This window comes from Sinocyclocheilus anshuiensis, unplaced genomic scaffold (assembly GCF_001515605.1).
Source record: "Sinocyclocheilus anshuiensis isolate Anshui unplaced genomic scaffold, SAMN03320099.WGS_v1.1 scaffold981, whole genome shotgun sequence".
In the NCBI taxonomy this organism is placed as follows: Eukaryota; Metazoa; Chordata; class Actinopteri; order Cypriniformes; family Cyprinidae; genus Sinocyclocheilus; species Sinocyclocheilus anshuiensis.
In genome coordinates, this window is record NW_015557100.1 from 284845 (window position 1) to 299355 (window position 14511).

Here is a 14511-nt window from a genome sequence, read left to right on the forward strand (position 1 = left end):
ACATAAAGCGATTCTTCTTAAAGAGGCAAACAGATACAGGAAGTGCTTGTAATACCAAGTTTCTAGACATTGTTCAAATAAGTACAAGCTAGAAAGAGAAGGAATAAATAAAGAGAGAGAAATTTATTTATTTATTTTTTTTTATAATGATGATGATGAAGTCAAGTAGATTCGAAAGAGATGAGTTTTCAGCTGTCGCTTGAAAATTGTCAGGGATTCAGCATTCCGGATAGGGGTGGGAAGATCGTGTATATTGCGATATGTACATTTGCGATATTTCGATAATTTCGATATATTGCACAGCCCTAATTCTGACCATATTCTACATCCCTTAATCCTACCCCATACCTATTGAGGGAAAACTCTTTTTATAATTTAACTTTATATAGTTAATTGTGAATGTGTTCCCTAATCTAAAGGGTTACCTTAAATAACTGTCTTTTATTACAGGGGTCATCAGATGCAAAATTCACTTTTACATATTGTTTGAACTGAAATGTATCTTGGCAGTGTGTGTACACAACCACGCTATAATGATAAAAATCCACCCAGTGTTTTTTTTTTTAAATCTCGATAATACCAAATTTTTTTCTTATTGCACAGCCCTAATTCTGACCATATTCTACATCCCTTAATCCTACCCCATACCTATTGAGGGAAAACTCTTTTTATAATTTAACTTTATATAGTTAATTGTGAATGTGTTCCCTAATCTAAAGGGTTACCTTAAATAACTGTCTTTTATTACAGGGGTCATCAGATGCAAAATTCACTTTTACATATTGTTTGAACTGAAATGTATCTTGGCAGTGTGTGTACACAACCACGCTATAATGATAAAAATCCACCCAGTGTTTTTTTTTTAAATCTCGATAAATCCAAACCCCTTTCTCATATCAAGCCGTTCTCAGATTCCTGCCAGTGTGACGTCACACTGGGCAAGGCCGCTCCCACGATTGTTGATTGACACTGGTGTTTTACCTTAGACCCGCCCTGAGTGAGCTGTCATCAGTCCGCCATTGTTTCAACACCGGAGCAGGGGTAGACAAGAATAGCTCCTAAGCGATTGAGGTGTTTTGTTGTTGGATATAATAATGAACATAGCAGTCGTCATTTACTCCCGACATCTGAGCCGCTGAAGACGCAGTGGATTATGTTTGTTTACCTACCTAAATGCGTCTATGTTCGCACGAATCATTCGTGATCCAGCTTCACCTCCAGAAGAAGTGAGTATACGTTTTTTTTAATGAATTTTGTAAATCGCCTTTCCTAATAATGTGCTAGTTACCAAGTTTCACGATGAATGCGGCTAAAGTTTACAGTCTCTCAGAGAACTGTGGGTGGGGTGAGCAGAGCTCATTAGCATTTAAAGGGAAATGTACTAAAACGGCTTGCTGTAAACAGAGCTGTTTTTGAAAGTTTAAAAGGGTGTTGTTTTTAGGGGTGCTCCGATTGATCGGCTACCGATCACTATCGGCCGATAATCGCTTTGGGATGATTGATCGGCGGTCTCTAAAAAGGCCGATCTCAAAAAACCAATCTAAAGCTGATGACGCGCCTGCCGTGAGAAGGTTTGGCATGACATGCAGCGGCACTGTCTCAGTCTCTGTCCGGCGCTGGTGAAATAATTATAATGCTTTAGGTGAGGTACAATTCATATTTCTTCATTAAATAACTTATAAAGTAATTTGAAAAAGTTTCTGTGAGACATAATTTCACAAACAGCGTGAGTGAATCACCGCGCGCGCTTTTAAATATGCCTTAATTATAATTTGTGTGCATTTTAAATAGGGGTGCTCCGATTGATCGGCTACCGAGCGATCACTATCGGCCGATAATCGCTTTGAGATGATTGATCGGCCGTCTCTAAAAAGGCCAATCTCAAAAAAACGATCTCAAGCTGACTCGCGCACTCTCTTTCCCTCTCAAAATGCAAATGGCTTCAAATCACATCGCGTCTGCTCTATAAGTGAGCTGCACGCTGCACAGTTGATACACGAATTGTCACTTGCACTATCGAGGCAGTGTCGCATCGTCACTGAAGTTTATAAATTGCATTTTTTTCTTTTTAATTCTCACCAGTGTTTAACCATTCAACGCTCGCGTGTTCTCCTGGAGACCGTGCACTCATGCACACTAGCAGCGCACACACACACACACACACACACATAACGCCAGATTCACATTACTTTGTTTGCAGTGCATATTTTTTCCGCGCTCATGTTAACGGATTAAAGCGTTCACACTGCACACACGGTTGCGGTCCGGCAGTGCGTTTAGGAGCGGTGTGTCTGCAGCAGTGCAGAGATCGTTTCCGCACCGAGTCTATTTTTACTGTACTGCAAGTGCTGAATTAAAGTGACAGCGCATTGTTTGCGGTAAATATGAACATGCATTGAAACAAAAATGTAGTAATTACACCATAAATGCATATAATTAAAGTCTACTGTGTTTCACAGTCAACACATAGGCTATGGCTTTTTGGCTAGGTTTAAAGGAAAAGAGCACTTTTAGATAAACAAGCCAATCATTTTCAAGTTCTTAAAGTTCTTAATTAAAGTTCATTATGAACCGCAGGATTGCTTGTAATAAAGATTTAAATGCAAAAGAAAAGGCAGTTGAGCTGACTAGGGCTGGGACATATATCGAATATTAGCGATAATATCGCAATAATTTTGACGACGATGTAAAATTGGAAAATATCGTGAATATCGAATATTTCAAATTCAAGCATACTTTCCCAAAAGAACTCGCCGAACGTCCAAAAAAGGAGACAACATGTTATTGCGGACTGCTCTACATGCCTCTACTACGCGAGCTTTCATGAGTGCGGTTGCCAGATATCAAGAGTTCAAATCCCCGAATCAGAGCTTCGCTGTTACAAGGATACAATTTCTGCCCCGTGTTTTGCTTATTTTAAGCAATCTGGCAACCATGCGCACGCGCTCGCTCCTCATTGCGGAAGTGCCGCAACGATGATCTGAAAACACCAACAAACAAGCTGGAGTTTAGCGATCTTAATGAAAGTGTCTCTCATGAGATCTCGACTATATTGTTTGCGTTTGTGATCGCTGAATAAATACACTTACTCAACCGCTGTTGTTTGAATAGAGAAACATAGGCTATGGCAATTTGGAATTACTATTAGGAATTTCACTCATATAATATTTTTCACTTGTTTTACCAGTTTTCATAATATAGACAGAGTGCATAAGTCTTTGGTATTCATTTATAAATATATATAAATATATATGTAAGAAATACCAATGTGCTTCAGCAACTAGCTCCCCATCTGAGAGGGTTTTTAGTGCCAGTGGGAACATAGTTTCATGCCACAGAGCTTCTCTTAAACCAGAGACAGTTAGCAGAATTGTGTTCTTAGCTAAAAACTTGTAAAAAATACTTATCCCAGTTTAAACCCCCAGTTGCACAGTGTAAATTGTGAATTGCATGCACTAAAAAAGTTGACAGAATGCACTTTCTGTACTTGTTTTTCACTACTTCAGTTACTTATACATGTGTTCATTTAATAAAAAGCAGTAAGTGATCACTTGGTCTAGATTTTTTTTAACTGCTTAAATTTGCACTAAACATTTAGTATTTACTTTGTAACAATAGCTGTTCAATCTAAATTGTTTTTGTTGTTTTTTTTAATGGGGACAAAAGAAAATCATGTTTTTTTTATTATTTAAAAGCAAATGCAAACATATCGAGATATATATCGAATATCGTAAAAATTTTGACAATATCGAGATATCTTTTTTTTTATATATATCGCCCAGCCCTAGAGCTGACTGTTTCTGTCAATGGTAAGTTTTAATTTAGAATGTTTGTGATAATGTAAGAAAAGTAGTTTAAATGTTTTGCTTTAGCAACTTAATATATAAATCTAGAAGTAAATGCAAAAGTAAAAAGCATTGAATAATTGATGAAAGATTGTATTACTGTACTGTGTAAAAAAAGAATCACAATGTTGAAAAAGCATTTTAAGTAACAATGTTTGGATTTAAAATCAAAATAATGGATAAATGTTGTGTTTGTGGTAAACAGCCACGGATCAGGAGCACACTCCTGTGTGAAAGCACAGTCTGTGCTGCTTCTGTACCACACATGGACTACATACGCACTGCAAACGGAGTATGTGTAAACCTCACATACAGCTCACAAAATCAGGCTTGCGCTGTGTAAGCTATTGTGCAACAATTACACGATTGTAAAAACAAAAATACAGTGCATGATCAAACATTTAGGTGAGATAAATATAGATTTTTGAAAAATGTCTAAAAAATGCCCCCCTCCACAATAATCTCCTCTCACAGATAAATATGTATTTTTGAAAAATGTCTAAAAAATGCCCCCCCTCCACCCCTCAAATGAAAAATAAAAAATCTTCTCACAAGAGTCACCTAAGAGAGGGATTCATTTTCAAAAATGAAATTCAGGCCCTGAATAAATGTCTAAAAATCTTGATTGGATCATCACTATAAATAATTCTACATGATAAAAAGAAGGCTTTAAAGGGGTCATATGATGCTGCTAAAAAGAACATTATTTTGTGTATTTGGTGTAATGAAATGTGTTTATGCGGTTTAAAGTAAAAAAAACATTATTTTTCACATACTGTACATTATTGTTTCTCCTCTCTGCCCCGCCTTTTTGAAACGCATCGATTTTTACAAAGCTCATCGGTCTGAAAAAGCGAGGTGTGCTGTGATTGGCCGAATACCTCAAGCGTGAGACGGAAATGTTACGCCCCTACCATACTGTTTTCCATACTGTATTCCCTCAGCGACCAGCACGGATCAGCTCTAGGTATGACGAAGCGGATATCGTCCTCTTTTGGAAGACCAAACAAAGTAGTTTCGCTTTCACAACCAAGCACACAGCGTCTTCAGGATATGGCGGCGGCAACAATACTACAGCGAGAATAAAAGTTACGCCTTCTTTCTTTGCGTGAACATTTGGGCGGCGTTATGCAAATCTTCCCACAGAGCGACGTAGGTATGTTGGGGCGTGTTAGAACGAGCCGTTTTAGGTAGGTGTGGCTGACTCTTAACTTTTATAAAGAATATCTCTTTGGATTTGAGACTTTAGTCTTTGCAACTTTACAGATCTTCTTTATGCACCAAGTGCTTGTAACACTCCAAAGAGAAAGGAAAAAATTGAAATCGCATCATATGACCCCTTTAAAAAGATCGGTATCAGTGATCGGATCGGCAGATACTGCTTTCTGTGATCGGCGATCGGTGATCGGCCTCAAAAATCCTGATCGGAGCACCCCTAGTTGTTTTACACTACCATTGAGAAATTTTAGCCAAAGTATGTTATAGACTTTTCATTAAGACCCTAAAGAATAATATCAACTTGTGGAATTTGGGCATCTGATGACCCCTTTAATACATTTTCTGAAGTCATTATCTTTTGCTGAATGTTTTTTTGTCAATCCAGTTAAAAATACTACTGGACAGAAGTCATTTGAACAAACCAATGAATTTTCAACTGAATTAGCATGGAGAATAATGTACATTTGTATTTCAAATGATACATTAACTGATTTATGGTTGACTGTAGGTTTTTTAACAGCTGATTAATCTCTAAAAACAGTTCCCCACCACCTCATCAGGATGTGTCGAAGAGCTTTTCCCCACCACCTTGCCAACAAACACTTTGAAAGAGCAAATGGTTGCAACCCGATCTATGTCAGCCCGGCAAACTCTTGGGTCTGCTTATTCAAAGACAGTTAAAGGCCTGTCTGCAACTTCTGGTTATCTTGGAAATGGACTTTCTGCTAATCTAACAGGGCCCTCATTTATACTGACACCGTAATATCCTGAAAGCATCGACAGTAAGACAAGTGCAAATAACTTCACATTCATTATCGCTTGTCTTGTTGAAAAAGCATTTAAAGAATGAGATTGTGAAAATAAAATAATGAATTTTTTTCTGTTTCTTATGCATTATTCAGCAGGGAAACAGAAGGAAGAATGAGAGAGAGGGAGCACTAGAGCACCTTCGCCCATCACTGCAAGCAACGCACGGCTTGAATCCATGACATCATCTCTGCAGCACTAACATTTGGGCCAACAGTTCAACAATTTGCCTACCCGTTCCCTTCTGGCAACCAACCATATGAGAAAAAATACGGGTGAATCACACATTTAATATCACTGTGGCCAAAACCAAAGGAAAACCATTATCCTGTTAAAGGCTTAAAGTACAGTTAAAAGCCTGTTTTATTATTGCAGTATGGATAATTACTATATATGGGACTATTACAGGGATGTGTTATGCTATGCTACCATGTAATGAACATACTTGAAATATCCATTTGCACATAATACGAAAAACAGAAATGTTCATTCTCTTTTGATATTCACATGAAGCAGTAATAAATCATCTTAAACCAAAAACTGCTGACAAGATTAATACTGGGTTCAGTTCATCTATAATTTTCTTGTTGATGTTTAAAATTGTGTCTTAAGGGAACAATAAAGATTATATGACTCATCTTTGTTGATTTGGTTTCACCTTGAGCTTAATGCAAGAGGAGGACTTCAGAAAAACCTAAACTAAACCGGCAGGCTGTTCAGACAAGTTCAAGTAATACTCCATGGAATCATTATAAACATCTACACCGCCCCCCATTTTCCTTCCCCTGGGTTTTGAACTTTCTTATCACAGAAAACAAAACTAAAATACTCTGCAAGGTTGCTTAAATATCATGTTTGAACAGGAATACTAAAAAAAATGAAAAGTGAAAGTGAAGTGACGTGTAGCGACCCATACTCGGAATCTGTGCTCTGCATTTAACCCATCCAAGTGCACACACACACAGCAGTGAGTAGTGAACAAACACACACACATACCGCGAACACACACCCGGAGCAGTGGGCAGCCAATGCTGTGGCGCCCGGGGAGCAGTTGGGGGTACGGTGCCTTGCTCAAGGGTCTCACCTCAGTCATGGTATTGAAGGTGGAGAGAACGCCGGTTTTTCACTCCCCCCACCAACAATTCCTGCCGGACCTGAGACTCGAACCCGCGACCTTCGGGTTACAAGTTTGACTCTCTATCCATTAGGCCACGACTGCCCCCATGATAATATAGGGTCATTTTCTGGAAAAACTAAAAGGGAATTAAATACAAATTTCTTTTGCAGTAACTGTCATACATAAATATTTAGTACAAAAATAAGTAACTTGTTACTTACTAAGTCTGTCCAAGATTATGATTCAGTCTTAACTAAACAGCAAATTTTTAAAGTACTACACGGACAAAGAGAAACTAAATGAGAGAGAATAAAGGTAATTAATTACCAAATGAGATTAAAAACTGACTTCACATGACTTAGAGACTCGTGAAGTAAGTCCATGCTTATTCTGCAAAAGGTAAGGCAATGTCAAGACAACTCATTTAGATTCCAGCTATTACTTTATGGTAATGATTCTGCATCGCATAGTTTACATACTAGAGCAAAACTGCATTCGTTTGCCAGAAGTCTACTTAACATAGCTAAATATATGAGGGAACAGAAGATCCAAGGTCCATGAAATGAATTCAATTTAATAGAAAACTTGTTTTGAATGTATAACATTCTTCTAAGAATGAATTATTGCTTCATCAGGGCTGCCGGGACAAATTGTGAAATACTTCCCATTAAGCTGTGCCTCCAAAAGCAATAAATGTAAACAAATGTGTCAAATTCTAAATAAAAATAAAAAATAGATAGGACTGTTTGGTTAAAAAATAAAATAAAATTCTCAGTAAAAATACTCGTTGCTAAGTCTGCCTTGGGGTCTGGCGCTGAACTGAAAATGTATTAGTGATTGACCGATATTGATATTTTATAACCGATACCGATACCAATTATTTGCATGTTTATGTGCCTGATAGCTGATATGCAGAACCGATATTTATTTACTGTTATAAAGTAAATAAATGACTGAGTGAAGTAAGTCCATACTTCACTTTGGTTTTTCCTCCTTTCAGTCATCTTAAAAAAAAGTGTTGAAAATTAGCAGTCTTTCATGTTAAATTTAATCTTCACATTACAACAACAAAAAAAACATTTTATTTAAAGCATCAGCAGCAACACTAATATTAACAATAAGCAAAATAAATGTAGAAGGTCTAATGTTTTCAAATGGAGAAAATAAATACAGGAAAGGAGTCATATCAACTTCATTTTAAACTACAGTTTTAGTAGGTTTATAAGATGTTTAATAGACTAAAGAGTGAAGAATAATTCACTGGATAATGTTAATTCACTGAATAATATTCTCTGGAATATTGAAATAAGTTACGTCTTTATTGGGACAGGACTTGACGGATTATTTTACGTGACTCCGTGAGTTCGTCTCTATTTCTTCGAACCAAGTTGCATAATCTGCATATCAGGCATTTATGTAATACATCTCATTTGTGCATTAATGGCTGTTATGTTAAATAAAGTTTACTAACTACAGTAAATCAAGTACCCGTGCACACCGTTGTTGTTGTCTTGTTTCCCCTCAGATGCGCTGCAATGGTGATCCTGCGCGCAATTCTCAAAACATCCACAAGATGGCGGCGTTTATCTGTGAATCCGATATTACAAAACCGATATACGATTATTGTAAAACGCTTAAATATCGGGAAAAATATCGGTAAATCGATATATCGGTCGATCTCTAAAATTTATGATAATGACTGTCACAATTCTTCAAACTTCATGAGCAACTGTGTGTCACAGCAAGTCTGCAAAGACGACAACAAAAAGACCCTTTAAAACAGTGTATATCCTTGACCTGGCAGAGCTGAGGACTTTTCGAGGTTACTTGATCACAATAGACAAAAAGAGTGGATTGATGTCTGTTACATCTTACCTAACACTGCTTCCCTGTATGTGCCAAAAACAACACATAAACCAAAAGGTCTGAAAGACCTTTGAAAGAGGAAGGAAGAGGGGGGGGCCAGATGGGAGATCTTGACTGGATCATCTGAGGGGGTAATTCACCTCATAGCAACTGCAATGGACTCCATCCAGGACACTAATAACACTTCATAAAGGATTTCCTGTACACTCAACAGGGTGAAAAGGGGAGAAGTCTAATCTTAGTGGCCGCCCACTGCTCAAACTGCATATGCATTACAGAATTATATGATGGTATTTTGACATTTTGAGAAATTTGAGATTAATATTTTCAAAAATACTGCAAGTCACCACAGATATATTTACGAGTAAGTATGAACCAAATAACTAAAATGCACTTCGATTCATTTTTCAAATGTTTTAGTTTCACAATAATAGTATTGAACAGATCAAGGCATACCATACCATCATACCTCTATTTTAGATTGTTTCAACACAAGTGAGTCACAACGAATCATACCTTGAATCTAGGGCTGCACGATTAATCGCATGCGATATTTAATGCGCATCTTGTCAGAAAGCCGGTTCTGTAATCAGCGTAAATCTCCATCACCTGCGGGCTTTCACATTGAGCAGCATTAACTACACAGAGCCGTTGTTCACTGATGAGCAGCGCGTTAAATATCGCATGCGATTAATCGTGCAGCCCTACTTGAATCATAAAATCACCTGCTGCAGTAGATGAGTTTATTTGAGCCCATGGGAGGTCAGCCAGCTCTTGCAAAAACCACAATACCTGTATTTACCCTGCCAACCACAATCTTGTGTCTGTGGACATAGCACAATGACTGTTTTTCAGACAAAATTCTGTGCTTTGACCCCTTCGAGATTTCAAAGTCACAACAGATCTGTGGTAAAAGCAAAACTAGGAACTGCTGCATGCCTGACTTAACAAACATCTCGAAGCACAACACTTGAGGGGGTAAAATAATTAGCTGGGAAATTTCCCAGCAAGACTGTGCAACCAGTTATGCTTGTGTAACAAAGCTGCTTCCTGACGGTAAACAAACAACGAAACATTGTGTCATACATTTAATAGGAACAAAGATGAGCCGAGTCTGTTTCTAATTCCCAAGAGACTGACATTAAGCATAAACAAACAACATTATTTATATATAGGGAGACGGGTTAGTTTTCACAAGGGTTTTATCTCAGCAACTATAGAGTTTCAAGTCAAAAATATTTGATGGGATATTTTCGCATTTTACTGATTTGTCTGGTGTTTCAAAATTTTTACCATCTAAATGTCACCGAAAAACCTACAATAAGTTGTTTGGTGGCAGGTTACGTTGTGACAACTTACCCCACATGGCATGGCAATATGTGTTAAATGAGCAGTTTTTTTTTTACTGGAGCAAAAAGCAAGACAACTAGCCTTGGTCTCCCTATATTACAGAATATTTAATTTTATAAAATAGCTTTCAATAATTATTAGATACCAACTGAATTAATGTTTTTCTTATTCTAGAAGGAACCTTTAGTATTAGCATCACTACAGAGACAGAAATAATAGAAAAAAATTAGTGCTGGGCGGTATACCGGTTCATACCGAATACCGGTTTTTATTTTTGTTATGATATGAATTTTGAAAATACCGCAATACCGGTATATGTCACAACGTTCGGAACGCGACACTGTTTGAAACGGGTGTTGCACTGTGGTGAGGAAACAGCTGTATGTGTTACTAAGCGTGAAAGTTCCGAAACTGAAGCTGTAGAACTAATAGAACGTGAAGTCATGCATGAAAAAATATACCGTCTTGTACTGTGAAACCGGTATCATTTTGAAAAATACCGTGATATAAATTTTTGGTCATACCGCCCAGCACTAAAAAAAAATGGTAATTTATACTTAACAAATAAAACAAAAAATCAATGATATCTGATTCTAAATATTGTTTAATAACACGCAATGTCTCGTTGTTCAATATAACAGAGAGAGAGAGAGAGAGAATGAAAAATTACTTGCAAGAAAATCGTTCGAATCGAGTTTTTTTTTTTTTTTTACATTGTACATGCTAAGAAAAGATAGATTTGTTTTGGTATCAAATATCTTGATTGACATAACAGGTACGAGAAAAATGTGAGACTGTTTAATCGGTGGGTAATGATAAAACCTTGGCTTACCATCCCACATTCACTGAAGTCAGTGCTATAAAAATGTATATATATGTATTATTTATAATTATTCACCCTCACCGGAGAAGCAATATTCTGCTGAAGGGAAGTGCGAGAACCTTTCATCTAACAAACAGGTCAATTACACTTCTAGGTAACTGCGTGCAAACCAAAGGTGAATGATACACAACTATTGAGAATACTGAATGTAATATTTATGAGGTTATGCAAACACGTGAGGATGTTTTTGCCCTTATTATCAATGCAATCCCACCTAATTAATGTAAACCTCGCTTACCCTTCCATAAACCTTTGGCACGGGTGATCCAGCAGCATTCCGCCGAACGCGATGCTGGTGCGCGGATGATGAAGCCTCCCTGACTTCTCTCTCCAGACGCACGACGCGACTTTCTGCATGCTCCAGGTGTGCACGCACTAGGGAGAAACCCCTGTCCTGTGGTAGCATGAATCTCTGGTCATGGTGAAGTCGAAGCGTGGAGGAGATCGCTCCAGGAACGAGTAATAACAACAGATATATGGCACAGCGACTGAGCGCCAGCATCTTGCGTGTCTGCCCTGACGCCATGTTTGTGTATGTTGAATGCGATGTGTGACAGGGCGCCTCTAGCGGTCAACCGCATTCAGACTCATTACCATGGATACAGATGGCACATGATGGCACATGATGTTTTGTTTTGTTTTACATAAACTGTAGATTGGCAAGACCAAAATAAAGGATTGTTTCAGGGAAGATTTCACAGAAAGAACGTCTTGCATCAGCATCCCGTTAAATGTCCTTGACTGGGTAGACCTAAATGTAGCCTATGAATTAAGAAGAAGAAGAAGAATGATAATAATAGTAATTACAATAGTAATAATAATAATAATAATAACTCTTAATTGCTTTTTGAAGCGAAAATAAATTGCAAACTTCACCAAACTTGATTCCAATTTAATAAAAATAAAAAAAAAACACAAGAAATGGTTAGTGTAAAAAGGATCTACATGTATAAATAGCACAGGAGGTTTTTGTTCTGGTAAAATAGCTTATGTTTGGATCAGAATTGAAAAACAATTTAAAGCTACATAACTTGCTAAAAGGCCAAAGGTAAAAGGCCATAACTGGTTCTTCAAATATGGGAAACATTTAAACTTTTATTAAACAGATGTTTATATTATTATTAAAAACAAACTAATTCGTTTAATATGAACTCAAAACCTCGTTATTGTGTTTGTTTAGATATCCATGGAAATGTCACAAAAAGTCTAGTTCTAATACCAACAAATGTTGTGCCATTTATGGAGTATTCTTTATGGAAAATGGATTTCAAAAATACCTGAAGACAAAATTCTTTATGGAAATTTTTTTTTTTTTTTAATACCTGAAGACAAGGGTTCCGAAAAAAAAACATTCGGCCATTGCTTAAGCTTTAAATCAAAGATACGACCACAACAGCCTTATAATTACATATTTTGCAAGATCTTTTCATCACCTCTTGAGCTCATCGCCTGGTTTTGAGTTCAGTTGTCCAAAACCCCCATCTGCTGGTCAGAATTTGTAAAGGTATTATATATTTTATATAGGCCTAATTTTTCCACTAATAATTGCTGCGGAATAATCAGTAGTAATTGGTGTCCGCTTACTATGAGTTGTAGGCTAACCTCAGTACTAGACTACAGTTGCGCATGTTTTCTGTGAGCTCGCGATTATTGACAGTTCAAAAAAGCGGCGGTTGGTAAGTGAGGTGAACTGAACTGCGGTGAACGAGTGACCAAGTTTATCGAAGGTTACTGATTTTTTGGTATTTACTTTAGTTAGCCTAATCAAACAAGTAGTATTCCATTATTAACCCTTTTGGCAGAGATATTGATTTTGTGTAAATAAATTGAAACATTGTTTAAATAAGTGTTATCACTTCATTTAATTGAAAACGTCAAACACGTCAGCTCTTGCGTTGGCTAAACTTGTGGCGACAAGTGAGATCCATGGACAAAAGATTCAGTTATTGGAATAAGTTCAAAATACCCAGATGTTTGTCCTAACGTGAATTATATTTAAGAAGGCTTTGTTAACTTCAAAGTGGGAATATCCCAGATAGCACAGGTACGTCGCGGAGACGTCTGTGAAAGATCGTAGCATCTGGTAAACATCGCAATCGATCGAACGTTTTCAGTTGTTAATGAGCCGTCTTCTTTACCTCTATACGACGTCTATACGATGAATCTTCAACATCTGAAATTACGTGCTGATGCACACATCGCACAGACGTCCCCGCGACGTACCTGTGCTATTTGGGATTATCTTGACAAAAAATATTACGCCACTTTTCTTCGGCCACAGGCGTGTATAATGACACAACGCAGTCTCGAGAGGCACTAAGGAGGCCGTCAGAGGAACAGAAATGAAAAGGTCTCAAGCCAAAATACGTGAGGTGAGGATTTCGAGGTCATCATGAATTGAATTAATATCATCACAGAAATCTACGGTCACGAAATATCAACCAGTTGTTCACTTCTGTGGTGTCTTGCTAGTTATTTGTCTGATTTCTAACTGATTTGTTTACTAATGCTCACAAATGTACATGTAGGTTGAAAATGCACCATTTTCGGAGACTTCTCCAGCAAAAAAGATAAAGGCACAGCATTTCAGATCAGCAGCTGGAGACATGCCTTATGGGTTTGAAGTAGCATTAGCAGGCAAGTCTTGGTTTTTCTAATATAATAATAACTCTCTTTATCAATTATTTGACATATGAGAGGTTGTATTTGACAGCCATTTAAGTTACCTCATGTTTTAAACACAACAATTATTTTTCATGAACATTCCCGTAGACTTCAACTTGTGAGGCATGTTACTCAGTTTTCTGTATGTCTTTTCATTTTAGATGCTAGCCGAGAGGTCATTGTCCTCTTTTCCGAGTACTCCGAGGTCTTGATGTAACTGGATGGATTTGTATGCTGTGTCTCATCATCAGTAATAGATCTATAAGGCAGGGGTGTGGACTCGATTCACTTGACTCGAGACTTGACTCGGACTCGAGTCCCAAATTTGATGACTTGCGACTCGACTCGAACTAATTAAAGAAGACTTGAGACTCGACTTAGACTTTGACAGCAAGGACTCGAGACTTGACTTGGACTTGAGCCCTGTGACTCGGAAAGACTTTATGATCAGATCAAAGTCGTTATAGACGCGTCCCTGCAGCGTTGCGCTTGACTGGCAATAAGCCAGAGACTGCGTTCAGGGAGCGCTGGATAGGCTAGTATAAATTACTGGAGTAATAGCATAACTTAACGACAAAAGAGAACAGAGATCATAAAAATAACAAATTACATGATTCGTCTAGTAGCGATCTCCGCTCGTGAAAAGCGCTGCCCTGTCCGTTTGATCGCCGCCCAGCAGACACACCCCAGACAGCAACATAGTGTTGGCCCAGATCCGGCCCACATCTGGCCCATGTGAAATCCATGCGGGCCAGATGTGG

General features: G+C 37.7%; 1 protein-coding gene across 1 annotated transcript in view; it reads right to left on the reverse strand.

Annotated features, from left to right (window-relative positions):
* The window catches only part of LOC107677517 (sortilin-related receptor-like), an 84095-nt gene extending 72482 nt beyond the window's left edge, over nucleotides 1-11613 (reverse strand). The window contains 1 exon segment of the mRNA XM_016472446.1: nucleotides 11325-11613. Coding sequence (XP_016327932.1) covers nucleotides 11325-11612 — 288 coding nt within the window. The 5' untranslated portion in view covers nucleotide 11613.
* Between the last annotated feature and the right edge of the window lie 2898 nt (nucleotides 11614-14511).